This window comes from Saccopteryx bilineata, chromosome 7 (genome assembly GCF_036850765.1).
Source record: "Saccopteryx bilineata isolate mSacBil1 chromosome 7, mSacBil1_pri_phased_curated, whole genome shotgun sequence".
Lineage (NCBI taxonomy): Eukaryota > Metazoa > Chordata > Mammalia > Chiroptera > Emballonuridae > Saccopteryx > Saccopteryx bilineata.
The window spans coordinates 83,308,811-83,334,382 of record NC_089496.1 but is presented as its reverse complement, the minus strand read 5'-3'; the positions used below and the strand labels follow the sequence as shown (position 1 = coordinate 83,334,382).

Below are 25,572 nucleotides of genomic sequence, written 5' to 3'. Positions count from 1 at the left end.
GTTATATATGCTAATATTGCATTTCTACTTGCAAACTTTGTAAAAAATAAATAATTTTATATGATTCATTTATTTCTTTACAAATAATTGTGTACATATAGCAGGAACTTGAGCTTCCCACCCACCTGGTTAAAATACAAAATCATGGTGTTTTAAACTTATCAAAACTGAAAGTCACTAGCTCTTTTCATCCCTGGTAGAGTGACAGAAGAAGAAAAATCTATCATAGAAATAATAAGAAACCAGCTGAAGTTTGAAAAACATTTTAAAGATTACATATGGGCTTGCATTGTGGATCACCTACCAGCTCTTTCCTGTAGGCTTCTTCTAGAAACACAGGTTTTACACCAAAGGCTAGGAGTGAGGCAGAAAAGCTGGAGCAATCCCTCTGAGGCACACCAGGGTTCCACTGAGTGTGAAGCAGTGGTTCCCCAAAGGCATAGGACTTCCAGAAATCTCAGGAAGTACAGAAAACTGACAAAAGAAGATATACTTGAGGCTTATTATATAAGAGAAGTAGCAAATAGTAAACTTTGTAAGTAGCACTTGAGCGAGCCCACTGGGGAATGGGCTGCCAAAAGTACAGCAGTCAGGGAGTATATGGCCACTTATCTGAGAGCCAGTAGGAGGGACTCCATGGGATGGTAAAGTGGTTGAGATCTTAGATACCCAAAGATCCCTGGACAACAGTACTGGCATTACCTGGCAGTTAGGAAGGTAGACCTCAGCCTCACTCCAGACCTACTGAACTATTTTTTATTCATTATAATTAAATACTTTTTATTCATTATAATTAAATACTTTTTATTTTAACAAGGTCGCTGGTGAGTCAAATGCACATTAAATTTTGATAAGTGTGACCTTTTAAGGTGCATTCTGATCCTTAAAATTCTACTTTAATATGTACAATCAAGTGCTGAGTGTTAGCTATACAGAAACTAAATGCATGGTCCAAGAAGGGAGATTCAATGTGGGTAATTAAGGAAGGCTTCATTGAAGACTCAGGAGTTGAACTGGTCCTTAAAAGCTGGAGGAAGAGGATGGACATAGATAACATCAAGTTTCTGAAGTAGGAATAGTGGTGTGAACCTGCACCCTGGCAGTAGACAGGGAAATGAACTAGGACTGTTACCTGGTTCCTCCTAAAATACTACTCAGCCCAACTTTTCAGGATGATATAGGTCACACATCTTACTCCTAAGGAACATAATTCAAATGCTAAATAGAAGGGTCTGAGTGTTCTGCTGGAGACCCAGACAAAGAGTTGTGGTAGCAAAGGGAAGAAGCAGTTTATTCTGACTTGGAGGTTTAGAGAAGACTTCTTCTGAAGGGTAGAGTGGGACAAAGATATTTCCAAGTTGACCAAATAAGTGTCAGGTGAAGAATCAGGCAAGATCAGAATACCTAAATGTCTATTGGAGAGTTTAGCCTTGTTTTGTAGGCAATGGAAAGCCACCAGTTTTAGTTGTGGAGCAATGGGATTAGGCCTGCTTTTTATAAAGATTAATCTGGCAGTAATTGGTGACAAGAACAACATACCTGATACTAGGTCTTTTTTTTTTTTTCTGTATTTTTCTGAGGTTGGAAACGGGGAGGCAGTCAGACAGACTCCCGCATGCGCCCGACCGGGATCCACCTGGAACGCCCACTAGGGGGCGATGCTCTGCCCATCTGGGGCGTCACTCTGTTGCAACCAGAGCCATTCTAGCGCCTGAGGCAGAGGCCATGGAGCCATCCTCAGCGCCCAGACCAACTTTGCCCCAATGGAGCCTTGGCTGCGGGAGGGGAAGAGAGAGACAGAGAGGAAGGAGAGGGGGAGGGGTGGAGAAGCAGATGGGCACTTCTCTTATGTGCCCTGCCTGGGAATCGAACCCGGGACTCCTGCACACCAGGTCGATGCTCTACCACTGAGCCAACCGGCCAGGGCCCCAATACCAGGTCTTTATTGGGGCATTAATAAAATTGGAAGGGGGATCAAAATGAAAACTGTATTAAAGGCAAAATGGGTAGGTCCTATTGATGTTGATTCTGATCTTGGTTACCTGAGGCAGGTTGTATTTATTAGTCCTGATAAAATGCAAGAGGAGGGACAGGTTTAGGAGAGAAAGTCGAGTTCAGTTTAGGTCATCCTAAATACAGTCATCCTTCTCCATATCGCGGTTCACTTTTCATGGTCTCACTGTATTGCGGATTTTTTTTTACATCTGTAACTTGTTATATTTTTATTTTTGAGCCATATGAATGTTTTATATTTTGAAAATTAATAGTTTCTTCTAATACATTCTCTTTCATACAAAAACTAGGATATTCTTATCAAATCTATTAGAATGTATTCTTTATGGTTTTATTTTGTTGGTTTTTATTATTATTTTATTGATTTTAATTTATTGTATTTACATAGATTCAAGTGTCCCACCGAATTATATATATATCTAATTTTTTTATCACGGGTTTTTCGCTATATTGCGGGATTTTGCATTTGCAGTATATAGGTATTTTTATATATATATTATTTTAATTTTGCGGTAAAATAAGCATTTTCTAGAGTGTAGAAACTGTTTAAGAGCATAGGAAGTGTTGATAAGAGTGTGGGAAAGGTTTATAAGAGTGTGGGGAGGGCTATAAAGCCTTAAAATATATATAAATAAAATATAAGGTCGCTACTTCGTGGATTTTCGCCTACCATGGGGAGTTCTAGAACTTAACTCCTGCAATAGATGAAGGACCACTATACACTTTCTGCCCTGCCTACCTCTCAAGACCTTCCTCCCTCTCTTCTTAGATTATAAAAAGTTGTGTTCTTAGGCGACTGTATTGCACTTGTCATTAACTGTGTTCACTGGTGAGCTTTCTTCAACATGACACACACAAGAGACATAAAAACAAAAAATCAACTCAGATGCTAATAATGGTGTCACTGCATTACCAATTTAAATTTAGAAATTTATTTATTTAAAATAGAGAAATGCAAAAGGTACAGCAATGCTTTGATCACATATACAGTCTTAAATAACACTTTTTTAAAGAGAAGGCTTTCGAAGACACTACTTTCCCCATTTTTAAAAAACCCATTGTACTTGTGATAAAAACCAAATGTGTTCAGTTGTGTTAGATTCATGTGCAAATAAAAATTTGGATAGTTAACTATTTATAGTCCTAAACATATAAAATAAGGACAATAGATAGATGCGTGGTCTCTTAGAAAATCTACCATTTTAGAGTGTGAGGTTAATTTGGGAGCTTCCAGACCACTGATTATTACAGCTGTGGAAACAACTTGCAGATTGATGATGTCTTGGAAGTAATGACATGTTTTTAAAAGAATATTCCTTAGAAAGATAAGTAGGTTAATTTACATAAAACACACTTTACATTTTAGTTAATGAGACACTGGTAGAGTAAACCTGGGCCCAATGCTTCACTCCTCTGTGTTAGAATTAATCATCCATGTCCTTTGCAATAGGACTTTGCCATTCTTCCCAGTGTTCTTCCAACTTGGCTAATGTTGGGGTTGGTCACATTTTGGTCAACAGAATGTGGTTTGAAGTGACGGGCCTTCCTGGCCAAGGCCTTAAGAGATACTCTGTGTTTCCTCTCACTCTTGTGCTCCTGCCATTCAGCATGAGAGCATGACTTAGGAAGCCACCAGGCAAGAGGACTTAGGAAACATGCAGCAAGCCAGCACCTGCCGCCTGAAGCAGAGCTGCTCAGCTGACAGACCCATGAACAGAAAAGTCAATGTTTACTATGGTAAGCCACTGAAACTTTGAGGTTGTTACCATGTTTTCTTTGAACATTTGTACCCTGATATATTGATGTCACCCCATTAAAATTAATAAAAATTAAAATTAACAAACTGAAACATACAGTTGGTTAATGGTTAATGAGCACAGCTAACTAGAAGCAACTGTCAAGTTCAAATAAGACAGCAATAATTAGGATCTGAATCAGAGAGGGACCAGGCTAACTGGGATGAAATTTGGCTCATCTTGTAAACTGACAGTAAAGGAGAATGTATTATTTTTTTTTTAATTTCAAGAAGGTTTGAGGTTGTTCTTATCAATTTGACATTTTATTCTACAGAAATCACAAAATACTTGATGGTTCTTTCTCAGGCTTTTTAAAAAATTAATTGGGGTAACATTGGTTAATAGGATCATAAGGTTTCAAGTATACATTTCTGTGATACATGATCTGTGTGTTGCATTGTGTGCCCATCACCCAAAGTCAAATCATCTCTGTCACCATATGTTTGGCCCCCTTTAACCCACCACCGTCCTCCCACCCCCTTCCCTCTGGTGACCACCTCACTATTGACTATGTCCATGAATCTCAGTTTTATATCCCACATAGGAGTGAAATCATACAGTTCTTAGCTTTTTCTGACTGACCTATTTCACTTCGCATGATATTCTCAAGGTCCGTCCATGGTGTTGCAAATAGCAGTATTTCCTCTTATCCTATGGCTGAGTAGAGTTTCATTGTCTATGTGTGTAATACCTTCTTTGAGAATATATTCTTAATAGCTATTTTACCACTTTATGGTAAAGTTTGTGTACTGTTAAGAGGCTTGGCTTTATTTTAATATTCAAGTGTTCATTTTGACTATAAAATAATAAGCATTAAAATTACTTGTATAATCTTTGAATCAAGATTGAATTTTCCAAAGGCCAGGCATGTTGGCCTGAATAAAGGCATCCCTACCTTCACAAAAAGGTGACAAAACCTGAGTAATAAATTGAAATACTGGGCTGGAATCTTTTTTTGTTTTTTATTTTTGTTTGTTTATATTTTTCCAAAGTTAGAAGCGGGGTGGCAGACAGACTCCTGCATGCACCCAACCGGGATCCACTCAGCATGCCCACCAGGAGGCAATGCTCTACCCATCTGGGGCGTTGCTCCATTGCAGCCGGAGCCATTCTAGCGCCTGAGGCGGAGGCCATGGAGCTGTCCTCAGTGCTGGGCCAACTTTGCTCCAATGGAGCCTTGGCTGCAGGAGGGGAAGAGAGAGATAGAGAGGAAGGAGATAGAGAGAGAGATAGGGAGAAGGGTGGACAAGCAGATGGATGCTTCTCCTGTGTGCCCATACTGGGGATCGAACCCAGGACTTCCACATGCCAAGCTGACACTACCGCTGAGCCAGCCGGCCAGGGCCAGGACTGGAATCTTAAAAGCTTGTTCAAGAATAAGGTTAAACTTCATAATAATAAATAATAATAAGGTTATAGCATCTATAGCTGTTTTTCTAAAAAATCCTCCCTCAAGAGAAAGACAAGAATATTATCTGTCTTTTTGGTTTTGAATGTATATTTAGACCTGTGCTATTCAATATGGTAGCCACTAGTCACATGTGACTATTGAGCACTTGAAATATAGTTAGTCCTGCTTAAGGTGTGTGGTAAGTATAATATACGCACAACAGATTTCAAAAACTTAATATGAAAAAATAAACATCTCATTAATAATTTTTACATTAGCTACATGTTAAAATGTTAATATTTTGAATATAGTCACTATTAAACTCCATAGTTACCCAGTTTATACCATATTTTTCTTATACAGGTCTCGACTGATACAACATAAAAATGAAGTATACTTTTTAAAAACTTTCATTTATATTATATTTTATATTTATTAAAGTGAAAATTTTCTATTTCTCTTTCTCACACACACATGCACACGCATGCACATGCACACCCCAGTTAACTTCAATTCTTTTGCCTGTAGGAGTAACCACTTCTGATTCCCCTTGTAGGTTCACAGAAATAAAAAGTTTCCCACCTTCTAAAGGAATGGGATCACCAGAACCAAGTCTGGGTGAAAGTCCAAGGAATTGTAATCATTTATCCAATGGGCAACCCAATATTAAAATTATTTGTTAGTAACCTATTTTATTTGGTGGTCCTGACCAGAATGGCCAAAAGCAGATTCCTATATCTGTCTCAGACCCTCTTTCCCTACAACAGAATAGGTTGTGCCTGCTGATCATCTCCATGCTTTGAGAGTTATATTAAGTGGAGTTTGGCTCCCAAATACCTTTAAGATTTTTTTTTTTTGATCCAGGCAATAAGACAATAATGGAGTAAGAAAAGATTTCAGTGTTTACAGAAGGACACTTGTGAATTCTAATTCCAATTTGCTGAGGAGCAGTTTAGAAAAAACAAAGCAATTAATGTGGGGCAGAGACGTAAGTTTGAATGTCAGCTCTGCCGTGTACTAGTTTGTATGATCCTTGTTTGTAAAATAGAAATAATACTTAACACCCTCATAGGGTGTTTTTTAGGACCAGAATAGATATTATGCCTGACTTTTAAATATGCAAACATAAGGGAAAAGGAGCTGCTATTGGCTCTATTTATATAACCTTTTATTTTCATCATTATCTTAACTTCTATTTATTTGATTCTGAACTGCTGTGCAGTAAGCAAGCAGTATAGTTAAGAAGCCAGGAGTATGGGAATCGTTGATAAGCATCATATGTCATGCAGAGTGCATGAACAGAGTATCAGTGTTGCCATGACAGCTTTTCTGGAGTTAAAGCAATATTATATTCCAAGTCCATCGGGAAACGGGTCATGTATCTACTTCCGTTTCCACCATGCCATAAACCCTGTTTTCATGCAGAGTTAAGTGCACACTTTGAAGTTCTAAGGAGACCATCTAGGAGTATATTTGGGAGAGAAAATAATGGTCAAGTGCATGCCAGGCTTTAGCTCAACCATTTGAGCAAATGACAACCTCTCTGAGCCTCCCTTTCTGTTTCTGTGAAGTAGAATGGTAGTACCTACCTTCAGCTTACTGTGAGGATTAAGGGAGAAAATGAATATAATACACTTGGGCATACAAGTGCTCGATAAATACTGGCTATAACAATATAGCTCACTACTACTAGAAAAAGGTTAAACATGTCCTAATTTGGCTTAACATTCCTGACCAACAAGTTCAGTTGTGGGTATCAGGAAAGAAACTGTTTCTGCCCACAGCTTTATCACACTTACATTCACCTGGATGTTGTCAACAGTGACTTGACTACTCAGCAGACGTAGGGATATTTGGCTTCTAGTTTGTGGGAGAGCTTTTCCTTCTCCCTCCCACCCACCCTTCCCTGCATCAGCTCCACAGTCACTCGCCAGATCCAGAGGTGGAGAACCTGGGGCAAGGTCAGAGGAACACATCACCACTCCGTCCTGTTCAAAAGTTAACTCTTACAGCAAACCTTAAAGAAAGGAGGTACAGGCTCTCTTCATATTTCCATGGCAAGGTCCATAGCTGCTGCTTCTACAGAATATTCCATGGAATAAGTAAACAGAACCCATTCTTATGTGATAGGAGTGACATCAACACTTTTCAGAACTGGTTCATGGCACAGTTTGATGTGTAGATACCATGACAGCAGAAAGGTGTGCCACACTACACTAATGCAGCTTTCTCAGTGAAACCCAGGACAATAAGATACAGCATGGTTTTAAAATTCAGTAGCATCTTTGCGGTGCAGATGGTTAGTATATTTGCCTATTAACTGAAAGGTTGGTGGTTGGTGCCTACCCAGGAATGGTATTCTCTCCAGCATATTTCTCGGTAATTAAAATGTTCTGGAATTAGATAGTGGTGATGGTTGCACAACATGGTAAATGCAGTTCCACTGAATGTTAAAATGGTGAGTTTTATATGTATTTTGTTACAATAAAAACAAAGCCCCAGTAAATGCAGTAGAATATGCATTTCCCAGCCCTTCATTATAACTATGTTTTTCTTCCTGACATGTATATACCTATCGTAATATATGCCCTGATATCTGAATGTTTATATGTACATTAGCGGTTTTTAAATCTCTGGTCTTGGTGTAGCATTTTGGCATCACCCAGAATATGATTCATCTGCATCTCTGTTTTGGGTTCGATTAAATATTGTATTAACTGCACAGGCACATAAATTCCTTTGCAAGACTCTTTGGTCCTAGGACACATTTGCCTAGTCTAGAAAATTATCCCATGCAAAGGGCAGGCTGGGAATGGGATATTGTCTGCCCTCTCCAAAGGCATTGTATGGCTTTCTTAATAAATGGGAAATGAGAGAGAAAAGGTAAGCGTACAGCTGAGATTCTTCTTTTAGTCAGTACAACTTCTCAGCATAGGAGTCAGGATTCTGTTCTTCCGGACAAAGCCAATATTGTTCGTTTATAAAGCAAAGACCATGAAAGGTGGCAGGCTTTTAAGACCTACATGAGCAGAGTACAAAAGTGGGGGAAAGGTTGAGTTGGGAAAGACTCACGTCTGCCAGGAAGTCCTTGAAGCAAAAGAAGGTGGTGAATACCTCCCAAGGAAAGGCTTCAGCAAAGCCAAGGAAACTTCACACTGGTTAAGACTGGCCTTGGTGAGCAAGGAAGGATGACCTTGTACATCACTGTGGAGGAAAGTGTTCCCTGGACAAGTCTTTTTCTCACTCTAGCCAGCGGATTTCAGCTGCTCCTGCTATACCATGTCTTTACAGAAATATGAAGGCTTGTGAAAGATGAGCAAGCCTATGACAACCACTGCGACCAGGATCAGGGAGAAGAGGACCATGAGGAAGGTGTAGGTGGAATGGGTGAGAGGTTTGGACAATGGCTGCTCAGCTGGGATCATGTTGGTCAGGTTCAGCATGTAGCCCAGAGTCCATCCCACATCAGTGCTCCGGATCTGCAAACAAAGGGAAATCTGTTGTTTCTGGTCTGAGAAGTAAATGAGCTTTCACATAACCCCATTCATAACACTGAGCAACCAGAAGGTGGAGAGCATCACATTTAGTTCTGTACAGGGTTTACTTCTATGTTCTAAACTGGGAATTGAGTTATAGGGAAAATGAAGAAGGAGCAAGTGATTTAGGAGAGTTTAGGGCCTTGCTACCATATTCCCAAAATTCAATGTGCATCTTGGTGACAAGAGTGCCAATTCTCCTGAAGAACAGAAATAGAAAAACATAAATAGGCCTTTTGAGATTTGTATTCCTCTTCTGTTATTTGTGTGAATGTTGGAGGTCAGGGGCGTAGAAGGCAAGTAGCTGACAGAAAGCAAGCAAAGGGTAAGAGAATAATGATTGTCCTTGGCCTTTTACATTTATGTCAGGCCCAGGAATTTCATCCATATAAAACCAAGACATTATGATTCAATTAGGGAAATATGGCAAATAATCCCACCAAGTCAGTCTTGGAAGACTGCATATGCATGAGAAGGGATTTTTTTTTTTAATTCATTTTTAATTATTTATTTTTGTTTTGTGACAGAGAGGGTCAGATAGGAACAGACAGGAAGGGAGAGAGATGAGAAGCATCAATTCTTTGTTGCGGCACCTTAGTTATTCAATGATTGCTTTCTCATATGTGCCTTGACTGCTACAGCAGTGTGACTCCTACTCAAGCCAGTGAGCCTGTGCTCAAGCTGGCGACCTTAGGGTTTCAAACCTGTGTCCTCTGCATCCCAGTTTGATGCTCTGTCCACTGTGCCACCACCTGGTCAGACTATTCCATGTCTCTTAAGGGATTTCTAGAACATCAGTGGCATGAACTGACTTATATGTTTATTTTTACTCACTTTATTAGAAATGTAATTAGATAAAATAAGGTGCATATTTTAGAGCTCTTCACACATATTGCCATGCCAGTATAGTCTCCCCAAATGTTGGGCCAATTTACATTCCAGCCAGTTCCATGTGGAAATACTTCTCTCTTCTAACACTTTACCAATTAATACTGGAATTAATCATTTACAAAGAGTACATTTCCTGATGACATAAGATCATTTACGACAACATGGATGGACCTTGATAACATTATACTTAGTGAAATAAGTAAATCAGAAAAAACTAAGAACTGTATGATTCCACACATAGGTGGGACATAAAATTGAGATTCATGAACATAGATAAGAGTGCAGTGGTTATCAGGGGGAGGGGAAAGGAGGGGAGGGAGGAGTGGGGGAGGGGAGGGGCATAAGGAGAGCCAAATGAAGGGTGACAGGACAATTTGACTTTGAGTGATGGGTATACAACATAATCGAATGTCAAAATGATCTGGAGATGTTTTCTCTGAATCTATGTACTCTGATCAATGTCACCCCATTAAAATTAATTGTCTAAATAAAAATTTTTTTAAAGTACATTTCCTTTATGAGGGACAGGAACCTTATCTGACTGTGTGTGCCAAGGAAGGCTCCAGAGTTATTGCCTAGGGTTCAGAAATACTGAATCATTCATTGTAGTTCAGAGAATGTAGATCACTTTAAATCTGACATAGACATGTCCTTCAAATAGACAAACTGATGGAATGGAAGGAAGACTGGGATATTAAAACAAGGAAAGATTTGTATTTGACTTAGCAAGGTCCTGGCAAGAGTGTATAATGAAACTTGTATCCTCAAGGTTGCTACAGTCCTCTGCCTTGATGTTTTGTTTTGCTTGAAATCACCGTATTTAATAAAGGGGGTAAGTTGTTTTTGTCATTATTGAGTATGGGCATAAAATGTAGAGAAATAACTACTTTGATATTTTTCAAGCAGGAGTTGCGCGAGTCACAGTGGATATAAATGTTTCTCTATGTCTGGATACCTGCAGGTGGCGCTATGGTAAAGCACAACAATGAGGCTGCTGCTTTTTTTTTTTTTTTTAATTTATTGATTTGTAGAAAGAGGAAAGAGAGAGAGAGACAGGAGAGAGGAGAAGCAAGAAGCATCAAGTCATAGTAGTTGCTTCTCATATGTGCCTTGACCGGGCAAGCCCAGGGTTTCAAACCAGTGACCTCAGCATTCCAGGTTGATGCTTTATCACTGCAACACCACAGGCCAGGCTGCTGCTTTAAGGCTCATGCTTAGCCAGGTTTCTAAGCAAAGACCCTCATTCACAGTCACTCATCCTTTTATTCACACCGAGTTTTCAGACTGGTCGGCCTTGAAGCTACAGCCAACAAAGCCTTCACTCTTTATGAGAAACCATGATCACCCTTTCCAGATTCATGGAAGGGGCCTTTAGGAAAGATGTTGAGGTCAACACAATCACTCTGGCTACTAAAATACTGTTAACATTAATATCTCACTTTTTTGTTTTAGAGTGAATTTGTCATTTATGTAAGCAGAAAGGAGAGGTTGAGAATGCAGGTGGCTCTCCTTAGATAGGATATCCACAACTGGCTGGCTGACAAACCCAGGAGGGGTTAGCACAAAATGCCAGCTTGGTTAGAAGTGAAGTGGTAGAATAGGGCATGAGACCCAAACAAATCAGGTTGATTCGTTCCTCTTTCAAACCCAAAGCTGCTTCAGTCACAAGAACCCAATTTCTCCCCAACCCAACAAGTGCCCAAATTACCTGGCCCATGAAATGAATATTCTCCCAGGAATCGGATGTGAAGTGATACCCGTTCTGAAGGAGAGTGATAATGTAGGTCCCCGAAAAGCAGTATTCACTCAGGTACTTCTCCTTCACGTCACCAAAATGTATCTTCAGCTGGAAATAAAGTGAAGGAAATATACTTGAACAACAGGCACCTACCTCTCCAAGGTCTTTTTCTCAGTTAAGAGAGGAGGAAGCCCCAGCTCACATAGCCCTGAAAGTGGTCTTCTCCAGAGGGCTTTTAGAATGGTGCACCTTCTGTGAGTGCAGGGGTTTATAGTTTATAGTTTAGGATCTTTTGGGAGAAGCTTTCTTCTAAGATTCTGAGATAGTAGTAAGTGTTTCAGGAAAAAGTCTCTTCTGTTGTCCAATAGCTCAGAAACACTTTTCATTCCTTGTGAAACTTAAGTTTCACAGATTAGCATGTTAAAGGTATGACAAAACTTGCATGAAAGAAATCCATTAATCTTTGTTTAATCAGAGTTTTCTATATGCTCCTGATCAGTCATTCATTCAGAGCCTCTGTAAGCATCTTAAGGAAACTGTCATAAAGAGCCACTCAGTTTAATCCCTGGACTAACAGGCATCACTATCCCGCAGGAGCGTGTTAGTCCTCACTCAGAATGGCCAACGCAGCATGAGATCAGATGAAGTTGAAGAAACAGAGCTCTGGAACACAGTTTAGGAAGCATTTTGCTCAGCATTGTTAAAAGTGCCAACATTTTACGTTCTGTCCTGTCCTTACGTAACCTCTTTTTTTGCATCTGAGTCATGCAAAGCGATCTTCTTTGAGTCCTTCATGTATTCACCCTACTCCTGAATGAAGACATCAGTGGCTACCTGTCAGCCGTTGCCTTTACCTTGCCTAGCTGTTGTGAATATATGCCCAGATGCCCCCAGCTTGCTTTGCTCCTCTTCTCCCCTCAATCAAAGTCAGCAGGCCAGGACATCTCTAGTTCAGCTCAGAGTTCTTTCTACTGCCCTATTACTCAGCCCTTGCGATAGGCATTCCCTCTTGTACACCCTAGGAAGAGAGAGAACCCACATTTGTTAAGCATGTACTAGGAATTATGCCAGATGTTTTATATATAGGGCCTCCTGGCTGCCTGCCTACCTCCCTATAGTCCAGACTTCTCTCCTCCCACAATGAACATAAACCCTAAGTGCAAGGTGGAATCTGTTTCTCACGTGGCTTCTCCTAGCCCTCAATCTCTGGAAAACTAATTCCATACCTAGCTTACCTTGTCCTGCTTTGAGTGAATTATTGGAGTGACCCAGCCTGGAACCTTTCTTCTTATTACAGCCCTTGGAATTACTCTTGGATCAACTCTTCTACCTATGACATTCTCCTGAGACCTCGGTGTGACATCAATTGACTTCGCCTGTCCAGGTTCCTACCCCTTTCTTTCTGCACTCTAATTTCCTTTGCTGAAAGACCTCTTCTCCCTTTTGATGTAGTCTTGGCAGGCCAGTCAAACAAAAGACCATTATGGGATAAAGAATTGTAAGAATCCACTGCTGCAACCTTGTAGGTTCCTGAAGGCTTTCCTATCCCTTGAGAGAATATCATTTTGGCCTAATTTCCCTGAATTTAACATTCCTATCCCTCTCCTCCTGAAAAACCATGTTGGCTATGCAGTCTAACCTACTGAGAATTAATTAGGATACCAGCCAACAATATAGAAGCCAAAGGCATCTACCTGGTTCATCAATCCAGAATTGATCTTTTTTTTTTCAATTACAGTTGACATAAAATATTATATTAGTTTCGGGTGTGTAACAGTGATTAAACATTTATATAACTTGAAAAGTGATCACCCCAATAAGTCTAGTACCCACCTGAAACCATACATATTTATTATAATATTGACTATATTACCTGTGCTGCACTTTATATGAAGACAACTTGTATTTTTTTGCATGAGATTTTTTATTGAACTTATTGGGGTGACATTGGTTAATAAAACTATATAGGTTTCAGGTGTATAATTCTCTAATACATCCATATTGTATTGTGTGTAGTCACCACCCAAAGTCAAGTCTCCTTCCATCACCATTTATCCCCACTTGACCCTCTTCTACCTCCCTTCATCCCCTTTCCCTATGGTAAGCATCAGACCATCTGTGTCTATGAGGGTTTTTTAATTATTAACCCCTTTACCTTTTACACCCCAGAATTGATCATGTTAGTTTTTTTAGACTCAATACTATGTTGTCCAAATGAGGCAATGGATTGCCCTCCGTTGCCTTTTATTTCCCCTGCCAAAGCAGGGACAGGCAGCACTATTATAATATGTAAAATGCAGCTAGCCCACTTTTCAGCACACAGTATATGCTTAACAATTGTTAGTTCTCTGTCTGCAAGAGGTCTCTAGAAGGGACATCCCCAGACTAAAGTCACGCTGGGGTAATGGTCCTTCCTCAGGCTGAGGTTAGCAGGAAAAGGAGAAAAGAGTTACCCTATAACCCAATATTTGACAAAAGCACTACGCTTTCCATACAGATAGACAACAGTTAGAAAAAATGAACACTGGGTCATAACACCCATCTCAACCTTCTAGGCTCTGAGTGAGGATCTGAATCTCACTTGCAACTCCACCCCTTATCCACCCTGTATTCCTGCATCCCTCCCCAGCCAAGTGTTTCAGGATCTCTCCCAAATGCAGGCCTTTCTGAGCTTACTTCCCGGGCCTCAGCCTCTGAGCAATCCTCATGTGACTTATCTGAGCAGAACTAGAGGTCTGCATACTGTAAGATTCTCAATCTAATGTAGTCTGGTGAAATAAAAAATGGATGAGGTAAGGAGAGAAACTTGGCCGAGCTTTCACTCTGAATAAAAAGTAGTGTTTTTCAAAGAGCAGCCTAAATCTACTTTTGTGGCAGCCATCCATACATTGGCCTGATGTCAGTAAATCTACTTTTGTGCCAGCCATCCATACATTGGCCTGATGTCAGTTTTCCTAATCTCCAAGGTGTTCATTTCCTCCACAGTTCACCACCAACTGCAAAATGCTCCCCTAAGTATTTTGTAAACTGTACAGTGCTGCGGCATATTTGAGCAGCTCTTTCGAAAAGCTCGGAATACCCCTTCTTCCTATTTTAACTCAGACAGAATAGGGAGAATTCCAGATCTCCAGGCTCTTGCATAACCTTTCTTCCCCCTTTGTCAGTGCTGATGAGAACTGCATCCATTTTTAATTAACAGCATTTTTTCAGAATGAACGCACTGTTTACTCTTGCAACTGAGTCAATTTAATCAGAGTAGACCCCCGTAGCTGTCTTCCTGGAAACATCAAATAGTGCTGAATCTTGAATGACTCAGTGCCTCAGACAAAAAAAAAGTGCTTCAAATTTATGAATAAGTAGGAGTGGAGAAAGGGTCTTACCACAATAGTGTCTATAGCAGATGCTATGAATTGCTCTTTTTTTTTTTTTTTGAAAGAGAGAAAGGAGAGGAAGGGAGAGAGATGAGAAGCATCAATTCATAGTTGCATCAGTTTTAGTTGTTCATTGATTGCTTCACATACATGCCTTGACCCAGGAGTTTCAAGTTGAGCCAGTGACCCCTTGTTCAAATCAGTTACCTTGGGCTCAAATTAGCAACCTTAGACTTCATGTCAGCAACCTTTGGGCTCAAACCAGCAACTGTGGGATCATGTGAATGATCCCATGCTCAAGCCAGCGATCCTGCGTGAGCCTGCGCTCAAGTCAGATGAGCCCGTGCCCAAGCCAGTGACCTCAGGGTTTCAAACCTGGGACCTCAGAGTCCCAGGTCGAAGCTCTATCCACTGCACCACCACTGGTCAGGCTTTCCCGTCTTTCTTGCTAATAAAACTGATTTGGGTGTTTGGGGAGGGGAGTAGGTAACAACATGCCCAGCTCCTGAAAGCAGCTCATGAAGAATCTAAGGCTCTAAACCAGTCATAACATCTTGCACCCTGCTTTCCCAGTCATCCCTGGCCAATGCTAAGGAGCTTCAGGGATAGTTTTGATTTTCCTGTAAAAAGGAATAGAGATATCTGGCTCTACCCTTCCGACCTTGAATATGGCTGTGACCCCTGAGGCTAGATCTTGTGTCCATGAGAAAATTGGCATAACGACAGAACTGAAGAAGTAATGGCTGGGATAGAGTCAAGTTGCTAGCCCCATGCCAGCAGCTGCCAGACTTCACATTAAGTGAGATAAATAAGACCTTTTTTGTTTAAGCCATTGAATGCCAAGTTATAAAGAAATGCCGATTTCTGAGTGCCCCCATTTGGACTTCCCTAACATGTTTGCTGTATCTTGGTCAAATTAGCATGACTTGAAGGGCAAACTCACATCCTCCATGTTGCCAATAACACAGAACAACAGCCGCAGTTGCTGTTTCTAACCACTTACTTCTTCCCAAGGCCGAGCGCAGAACTTCTTCATCGTGTCAATTATCTTCTCCTGAGAGAGGGGTTCCTCTGATGTAAGGTTTAAAAACTTCATCACATAGTAATAAGCTGAAAATGCCTGCAAGAGAAAAATGCAGGTTTTTAAAAAAAATTTTATTTATTCATTTTAGGGGGGGGAGAGAGAGAGAAAGAGAGAGAGAAGGGGGAGGAGCAGGAAGCATCAACTCCCATATGTGCCTTGACCAGGCAAGCCAGGGTTTTGAACCGGCAACCTCAGTGTTTCCAGGTTGACGCTTTGTCCACTGCACCACCACAGGTCAGGTCCGAAAAATGCAGGTTTTAAACTGCATTCCAACACAGAGGGACATTGACCACTTTCCAGAATGCCATACCCTTCGTAGAAGTACCTGGAAATCTCTGTTGAGTAAATTCACAGGATTTTTGATATTTGAACCCTAGCAGAAGGGTTACTTTGTTACTGACATGTATTTCTGAGCCTGCTGGTAGTTAATTTTATCTATAATTTTAATGAGAGAACCAGAAAGAAATATGGGAAAGGAGAAGATAAAAGAGAGGAAGAGCTTACAAAAATCCCATCTTCAAAAACTATGTATTTTATATGAACTTTTAATAAAAACTGGAAAAGAGGGTATTAAGAGTTATCTCTGGTAATTATAAGGCTTTTTTATTGCTTCCTTTAATAGTCAATCTTTAACAGATATTTACTGCAAATCTGTCATGAACTAGGCATAACTGAAAAGTTTTTTTTAAAAATCATCATAAGTGAGAACTATAGAAAAAGTTAAAAGTACAAATGAGTGAAAAAGGAGACACTTGATTAAAATTACCTAAATTTTATCAATTAGAGACAACTAGTATTTAAGTTGGTGAAGGAAAAAATATATTTTTACCTCCATTCTAATGTATGTATCTAATTTTATCATACTTTATACTATTCTGTAACTTCCTTTTATACCTTTTAATACAGTGTGTGTGTGTGTATGTATGTGTGTGTGTGTGTGTGTGTGTGTGTGTATATATATATATATATATATAGAGAGAGAGAGAGAGAGAGAGAGAAACTAATTGAGCAGAGCTTGCTCGATGAAGCAACTTAAACCCCAACTCTGGTAGCTTTTCTCTTTCCTGTCTTAAAGAATGCCAGTTTTTGGAGGAAATCATTTTGGAAGTCATAAGAGCACATCATTTGCTTATTCAGCAAACACCCTGAACTCATATGCCAGGCAGTGTGGGCTGACTCACAGAGTCTATTGTGATTACTGGAAGGGATTGAAAAGGGTTCCCTGTGCTAGTAGTATTTGGATTAGGGATTATATTTTCCTCCTGTAAAATTACTAAACTAGAAGTGACTAGAGAAAAGAAATATGATTCTCAAACAAGACAAGTACAACTCGAGAATCTCCCAGGGAGCCCTTTGTCCACTGTGACATGGTTTCTGAAACCATGCTCATTAAAATCACCAGTAGCAGGCCCTGACTGGTTTGCTCAGTGGATAGAGCATTGGCCCAGCATATGGATGTCCCCTGTTTGATTCCTGGTCAGGACACACAAGAGAAAGGACCATCTGCTTCTCCTCCCTCTCCCCCTTCTATCTCTCTTCCCCTCCTGCAGCCAGTGACTCGACTGGTTCCAGCGTCAGCCCCTGGCACTGAGGGATAGCTGGGTTGGTCCAAGCGTTGGCCTCAGGCCTAAAAATAGCTCAGTTGATTCAAGAATCAGGCCCCAGACTGGGTTTGCTGCCCAACCAGGTAGATCCCAGCCCAGGTGTATGTGAGAGTCTGTCTCACTATCTGCCCTCCTCTCACTTAAAAAAAAAAAATCACCAGTAACCTCCTAACTGCCAAAATAATAATCAAAAAATTTTCTTCATTCCCTCTTCCTGATTTTTGGCTGCATGTCATTCATTCATTCATTCATTCATTCATTCATTCATTTGTTCAACAAATAAATACCAACTGTGTTCTAAGCAAGAATTGAAACAGACAAAAATCACTGTCCTCTAGCACAGTGGTCCCCAACCTTTTTGGGGCCATGGACCAGTTTAATGTCAGAAAATATTTTCACGGACCAGCCTTTAGGGTGGGACAGATAAATGTATCACATGACCGAGACAAGTGTCAAGAGTGAGTCTTAGACATTGTAACACAGGGAATCTGGTCATTTTTTAAAAATAAAACATCATTCAGACTTAAATATAAACAAAATGGAAATAATGTAAGTTATTTATTCTTTCTCTGCGGACCGGTACCAAATGGCCCAAGGACCAGTACTGGTCCGTGGCCCGGGGGTTGGGGACCACTGCTCTAGCAGAAGGCAGCCGAACTCCAACATATAATAGATGATAGGAAGGATGATAGCAAGTGCTATAAAAATAAAGCCTTTTGTTACATACCCCACATGTATAGACCCTTAATGCAGGTTAGAGAAGCCCACAGAGTAGGCATAGTTCATTTAGAATTTCTTCCAGATCTAATGCAATTTATTTCAGGGGTCATTTTTTTAAACATGAGAACTGTTGCCCTGTAATGTAATAACATTACACCTTTACCAGGTTTTCAGGGAAACAAATCCAGAAAGTTAATCTAAAACCAAATTTATCCATAAATAAAGAAAAATGGTTTCTTTTTTTTTTTTTTTTTTTTTTTTGTATTTTTCTGAAGCTGGAAACGGGGAGAGACAGTCAGACAGACTCCCGCATGCGCCCGACTGGGAGCCACCTGGCACGCCCACCAGGGGGCGACGCTCTGCCCCTCCGGGGCGTCGCTCTTTTGCGACCAGAGCCACTCTAGCGCCTGGGGCAGAGGCCAAGGAGCCATCCCCAGCGCCCGGGCCATCCTTGCTCCAATGGAGCCTCGCTGCGGGAGGGGAAGAGAGAGACAGAGAGGAAGGAGAGGGGAAGGGGTGGAGAAGCAGATGGGCGCTTCTTCTGTGTGCCCTGGCCGGGAATCAAACCCAGGACTTCTGCACGCCAGGCTGACGCTCTACCACTGAGCCAACCGGCCAGGGCCAGAAAAATGGTTTCTTAAATCATTTTCCAATGCTCCAGTCAAACACACTGAGTCCTCATATAAGCAAAATCCAAAATGAAAGAGGAGAAATCACCACAGACATCATAGATATATAAAGAATTATTGTAGAATACTATGAAAAACTATATGCCACCAAATTCAACAATCTAGAAGAAATGAATAAATTCCTAGAACAATACAACCTTCCTAGACTGAGACATGAAGAAGCAGAAAGCCTAAACAGACCAATCAGCAGGGAGGAAAAAGAAAAAGCTATTAAAAACCTCCCCCAAAATAAAAGTCCAGGCCCAGACGGTTATACTAGTGAATTCTATCAAACATTCAAAGAAGATTTGGTTCCTATTCTACTCAAAGTCTTCCAAAAAATTGAAGAAGAAGCAACACTTCCAAACACATTTTATGAGGCCAACATAACCCTCATACCAAAACCAGGCAAGGACGGCACAAAAAAAGAAAATTACAGACCGATATCTCTAATGAATACAGATGCTAAAATACTAAACAAAATACTAGTAAATCGAATACAACAACATATTAAAAAAATAATACATCATGATCAAGTGGGATTCATCCCAGAATCTCAAGGATGGTTCAACATATGTAAAACAGTTAACGTAATACATCATATCAACAAAACAAAGAACAAAAACCACATGATTTTATTAATAGATGCAGAAAAGACATTCGATAAAATAAAACACAACTTTATGTTTAAAATACTCAACAAAATGGGTATAGAAGGAAAACATTTCAACATGATAAAGGCCATATATGATAAACCATCAGCTAACATCATATTAAATGGCATAAAACTGAGGACCTCCCCCCTTAAATTAGGAACAAGACAGTGTTGTCCACTCTCTCCACTCTTATTTAACGTGGTGCTAAAAGTTCTAGCCTGAGCAATCAGACAAGATAAAGAAATAAAAGGCATCCATATCAGAAAAGAAGAAGTAAAGGTTTTACTTTTTGCAGATGATATGATCCTATACATTGAAAACCCTAAAGACTCCACAAAAAGACTACTAGAAACAATAAACCCATACAGTAAGGCCACAGGATACAAAATTAATATACAAAAGTCCATAGCCTTTCTATATACCAACAATGAAACATTTGAGAACGAACTCAAAAAAAATAATCCCCTTCATGATTGCAACAACAACAACAAAAAAAAAACCTAGGAATAAACATAACAAAGAATGTAAAGGACTTATATAATGAAAACTACAAAGCATTGTTAAGGGAAATCGAAAAAGATACAATGAAATGGAAAAATATTCCTTGTTCTTGGATAGGAAGAATAAATATAATCAAAATGACCATATTACCCAAAGCAAAATACAAATTTAATGCAATTCCCATCAAAATTACAGTGACATTTTTTAAAGAAATGGAACAAAAAATCATCAGACTTATATGGAACTATAAAAAAACCCGAATAGCCAAAGCAATCCTAAGGAAAAAGAATGAAGCTGGGGGCATTACAATACCTGACTTCAAACTATATTATAGGGCCATGACAAAACAGCATGGTATTGGCAGAAAAATAGACACTCAGACCAATGGAACAGAATAGAGAGCCCAGAAATAAACCCACATATATATGGTCAAATAATCTTTGATAAAGGGGCCAACAACACACATAGAGAAAAGAAAGCCTCTTCAACAAATGGTGCTGAGAAAACTGGAAAGCCACATGCAAAAGAATGAAACTCAAATACAGTTTGTCCCCTTGTACTAAAATTAATTCAGAATGGATCAAAGACCTAAATATAAGACCGGAAACAATAAAGTACATAGAAGAAAACATAGGTACTAAACTCATGGACCTTGGTTTTAAAGAGCATTTTATGAATTTGACTCCAAAGGCAAGAGAAGTGAAGGCAAAGATAAAGGAATGGGACTACATCAGACTTAGAAGTTTTTGCTCAGCAAGAGAAACTGACAACAAAATAAACAGCCAACTAAATGGGAAATGATATTTTCAAACAACAGCTCAGATAAGGGCCTAATATCCAAAATATACAAAGAACTCATAAAACTCAACAACAAACAACAATCCAATTAAAAAATGGGAAGAGGACATGAACAGACACTTCTTCCAGAAAGAAATACAAATGGCCAACAGATATATGAAAAGATGCTCATCTTCACTAGCTATTAGAGAAATGCAAATCAAAACTACAATGAGATACCACCTCACATCTGTTAGATTAGCTATTATCAACAAGACAGGTAATAAGTGTTGGAGAGGCTGTGGAGAAAAAGGAACCCTCATTCACTGTTGGTGGGAATGTAAAGTAGTACAACCATTATGGAAGAAAGTATGGTGATTCCCCAAAAAGCTGAAAATGGAACTACCATATGACCCAGCAATCCCTCTACTGGGTATATACCCCCAAAACTCAGAGACATTGATACGTAAAGACACATGTAGCCCCATGTTCATTGCAGCATTGTTCACAGTGGCCAAGACATGGAAACAACCAAAAAACCCTTCAATAAATGACTGGATAAAGAAGATGTGGTACATACACACTATAGAATACTACTCAGCCATAAGAAATGATGACATCGGATCATTTTATAACAAAATGGATGGATCTTGATAACATTATACGGAATGAAATAAGTAAATCAGAAAAAAACTAAGAACTGCATGATTCCATACATAGGTGGGACATAAAAATGAGACTAAGAGACATGGACAAGAATGTGGTGGTTACGGGGCAGAGGGGGGAGGAGAGGGAAGGAGAGAGGGAGGGGGAGGGGCACAAAGAAAACCAGATAGAAGGTGACGGAAGACAATCTGACTTTGGCGATAGGTATGCAACATAATTGAATGACAAGATAACCTGGAGATGTTTTCTTTGAACGTATGTACCCTGATTTATTGATGTCACCCCATTAAAATTAATAAAAATTAAAAAAAAAAAACATTGAATCCAGACTGGTTGGCTCAGTGGTAGAGCGTTGACCCAGCATGTGGAAGTCCCAGGTTCGATTCCCAGCCAGGGCACATGGGAAAAGCACCCATCTGCTTCTCCACCCTTCCCCTTCTCCTTTCTCTCTATCTCTCTCTTCCCCCTCCCCCCCCCCCACAGCCAAGGCTCCATTGGAGCAAAGTTGGCCTGGGCCCTGAAAATGGCTCTGTGGCCTCCACCTGAGGTGCTAGAATGGCTCCTGTTGCAATGGAGCAACACCCAAGATGGGCAGAGCATCGCCCCCTAGTGGGCTTGCCGAGTGGATCCCGATCAGGCACATGCGGGAGTCTGTCTCTCTGCCTCCCTGCTTCTCACTTCAGAAAACAAACAAAAAACATAATAATTTGGCAAAAAAAGATTAAACGAAGCATTGTAGTCACAGAAAGACCAGGCATTACAGTCTATATTCTGCCCAAACCAACCACGTGACATATTCCCTACCCCCCATTCTAACTTCATTACTCATCTTAACTTGCAGATGGGCCCTTCTCCTGTGTGCCCTGGCCGGGAATCGAGCCCGGGACTTCCACAAGCTGGGCCGCAGAGCCAACAGGCCAGGGCCTAATCTCTAGTTTTTATGTACTTTTTGTTTTAGATTAAGGGCTCTAATGAGGTCAATTTCTCCTCCCCTGCTCCAGAGCCAGTTCATTCATATTATAGTTGTCTTTTTTCATTCCATCTACCTGTCTATCTTTTGTGGAAGTCTTCAATGTGCCAGGGCCTAAATGGTAGTTTTTCCTGTGTGTATATGTTCTTCAGAAATCCACTTATATTGTGTTTACTATCTAAGATGGCCTCTTCAATCCCTTGGAAACATTCATAGGTCCACCTCAGGGGATCATGATATCTTTTAAATTGTATACAAAGATTTCGGCATCCATTTATATGTCCATTGTTCTGTTTAGGAGACCCTTAGCTTTCGTCACATTTTTTCAGAGTGTTGTGTTCCCTTAAAGAGGTAAGAATGACTGATCTATTAAAGACATGATGCTAAGTGAAAAAAGCCAGTCGCAAAGGGACAAATATTGTATGATTCCACTTATATGAGGCACCTGGTATAGTCAAATTCATTGCCAGGGGCTGAGGAGAAAGAGGACCAGGGAGTTAGTGTTCAGTGTAGTGGGTGGAGTTTCTGTTTTGGAAGATGAAAAAGTTCTGGAGATGGATGATGGTGACTGTTCTACAATAATGTAAATGTACAGAACTGTATACCTAAAGGTAGTTAAAATGGTAAATATTATGTATATTTTACCATACACACACCCAAGAATGACTGGTCTAGGCTGCCTCAATATTTTGCTTTTAGCTAGTGTCTTGATTTTGCAAATTGTGATTTAGAGTCCTCTCTCAAAATAGAATCAACTATGCTATCATGTAATCATGCTATTATATTAGGAATAGAAAAATAAAATAAATATGGCCTTCTACTATGAACACCTAAATCAAAATTGAAGTAATGTTTTAAATCCCCTCTCCTATATATATATACATATATATTAATGTTCAATATAGTCATGTTCCTTTAATACACACACACGTACACAGATTTCTCTATAGCACAGCAAAAACCTAATCTTAGAATTAAAATCAAGTGCAAAACCTGCTGTCAGAACTGAGAAGGTATCTATTTGTCTTTCTTTTTAAACAGTTGTGCTCCAGAATAAGCTCATCAATTTCTCCTCCCCTGCTCCAGAGCCAGTTCGTTCATATTATAGTCATCTTTTTTCATTCCATCTACCTGTCTATCTTTTGTGAAAGTCTTCAATGTGCCAGGGCCTAAATGGGAGTTTTTCCTGTGTGTGTATGTTCTTCAGAAATCCACTTATATTGTGTTTACTATCTAAGATGGCCTCTTCAATCCCTTGGAAACGTCTCTCCTAGAGTGGAATACTGCTTATACCAACATGCGTTGGAATTGAACCCAGATAAAGAAAGTGTTACTAGGATAAGGTGATAAGAGTTGAGGATGAATTTTTTCTCGATTTACATATATTATGTAATGCAAAAGACACCTTAACCTTACAACATTTCCATTTTTAATCCCAAGAATTATATTGAATGACAAAAACCACCTTCTTCTTTTAATACCCTAGGAAGGTTCACTGCTCAAAATCAGATGGTTCAAGGACACATGAGATGGTTCAAGTTTCTTCCTATGGCTGTGGTAGGTGACTCTTTAAATGTCTTTAAGAAAAAAATCATCTTGATCTTACTCTTGGGTAGGACTTTGGAGATTCAATTCGTCAGATGTTCTTTTTTCCACAATGGACCTAAGGGCAGTTGTGGAGGGAAATGCTGACTTAGCTCTAGGAATTCCCGACTTGGATGCCCTTCCACTGAGGTCAGACTGATTAGCTCCCTGATTTCCATAGCCTTACTTTATGGACCTTTATTGGATTAGCATCTATAATCTGAGGGTCCATATTTAAGCAGCACCTCAGAATAGGAACACTTTAGGATATCTTCAGAGAACATAGCCTCAAAAGGTCAGCTCCTCATCTTCTTTCATTTGCTAGCTTAAACAATCAGTGTTTATGGAAGGTGATTTTATTTTTTTTTGTGTGTGTGGGAGAGATAGAGTCAGAGAGAGGGACAGATAGATAGGGACAGACAGACAGGAAGGGAGAGAGATGAGAAACATCAATTCTTCATTGCGACACCTTAGCTGTTCATTGATTGCTTTCTCATATGTGCCTTGACCAGGGGGCTACAGCAGACCGAGTGACCCTTTGCTCAAGCCAGCAACCTTGGGCTCAAGCTGGTAACCTCGGGGTCTCAAACTGGATGTGGAGGACATCCCAGTTCGACGCTCTATCCACTGTGCCACCGCCTGGTCAGGCTATGGAAGGTGATTTGAAGAATATGTCTCTCCCCTCTTTCAGCTACTCTAAACCCTTTCTTATATCAAGATGAGTATCAAAAACTCATATTGCCTCTGTCCATCACAGAATTGCTATCACTTAGTTGGCCTTTCAATATTATACCTCTGGGCTAAAGTTGCTATAAAAATTTAAAATTGCAATTAAAAAAAATATGATCAGAGACATTGTCTAGCAAAATATCCTTTATAAAATATCCTTGGGATTCGATTTTAGAATAGCTCTGCTTTGGCCTGTGACTGGGTATGCTGAATATAGTGAAAATTATGTACCTGATTATGTCTTCTTTTTTCCCTTGGCTACTGGGAAGTTCAGATCTATATACCCTCCCTACACACACACATAAATAAACACATGTGTATGTATACATATGTAAACAAACAAATTTTAATGTTCTTCAGTTCCAGCTCCTGTTGAATTTGTTTATAACTTTTCTTGTTTATATAAATGATACAATGTGATCTTTTTAAAAAGTCCTAAATTACCACATAAGTAATTCCCCACAGATGTTCCCTCTTCCTTTTTGGTATTTCTTATTTGCCTACAAATTGGGTTCTGTCTAGCAACCAAGGCCACAGTGCAGCCAAACTGTAAGAGTACTATGAATTAGATCATCGGTGCTAAATGCAACTGTGGCAAAAATTACCTCCCTGAAAATTTTCTGTGGCTTGAGAATACCCAGGCTAACTGGTTTTGGAAATAATTAAAATACAATTGAGTTTTGCAAATCATTATGCTTCAAGATGCAGGACTTTGCAGTGGTAACTTCCTGCAGGAGTGAAGGCCTAGAATGGGGTTAGGAGAAAGAGCAAACTCTTTCAAGGGCCCACTGGGTGCAATAGTATGTTAGCTTTTTTCTATTTGCAGTGATATACGGGAGCTGGCTCTTATCCACTCATAAGAACTAAAAAAAAAAAAA

The 25,572-nt window shown here is 39.8% G+C and overlaps 1 protein-coding gene across 1 annotated transcript in view; it reads right to left on the bottom strand.

Annotated features, from left to right (window-relative positions):
- Positions 1–6,066: 6,066 nt before the first annotated feature.
- ENTPD1 (ectonucleoside triphosphate diphosphohydrolase 1) overlaps positions 6,067–25,572 on the bottom strand; it is a 112,817-nt gene continuing 93,311 nt past the window's right edge. The window contains exons 8-10 of the mRNA XM_066238865.1: positions 15,739–15,855; positions 11,335–11,472; positions 6,067–8,678 (exon numbers count right to left, since the gene is read on the bottom strand). Of these exons, the coding sequence (XP_066094962.1) occupies positions 8,472–8,678; positions 11,335–11,472; positions 15,739–15,855 (462 nt within the window). The 3' untranslated portion in view covers positions 6,067–8,471. The remainder of the gene's footprint in view (positions 8,679–11,334; positions 11,473–15,738; positions 15,856–25,572) is intronic.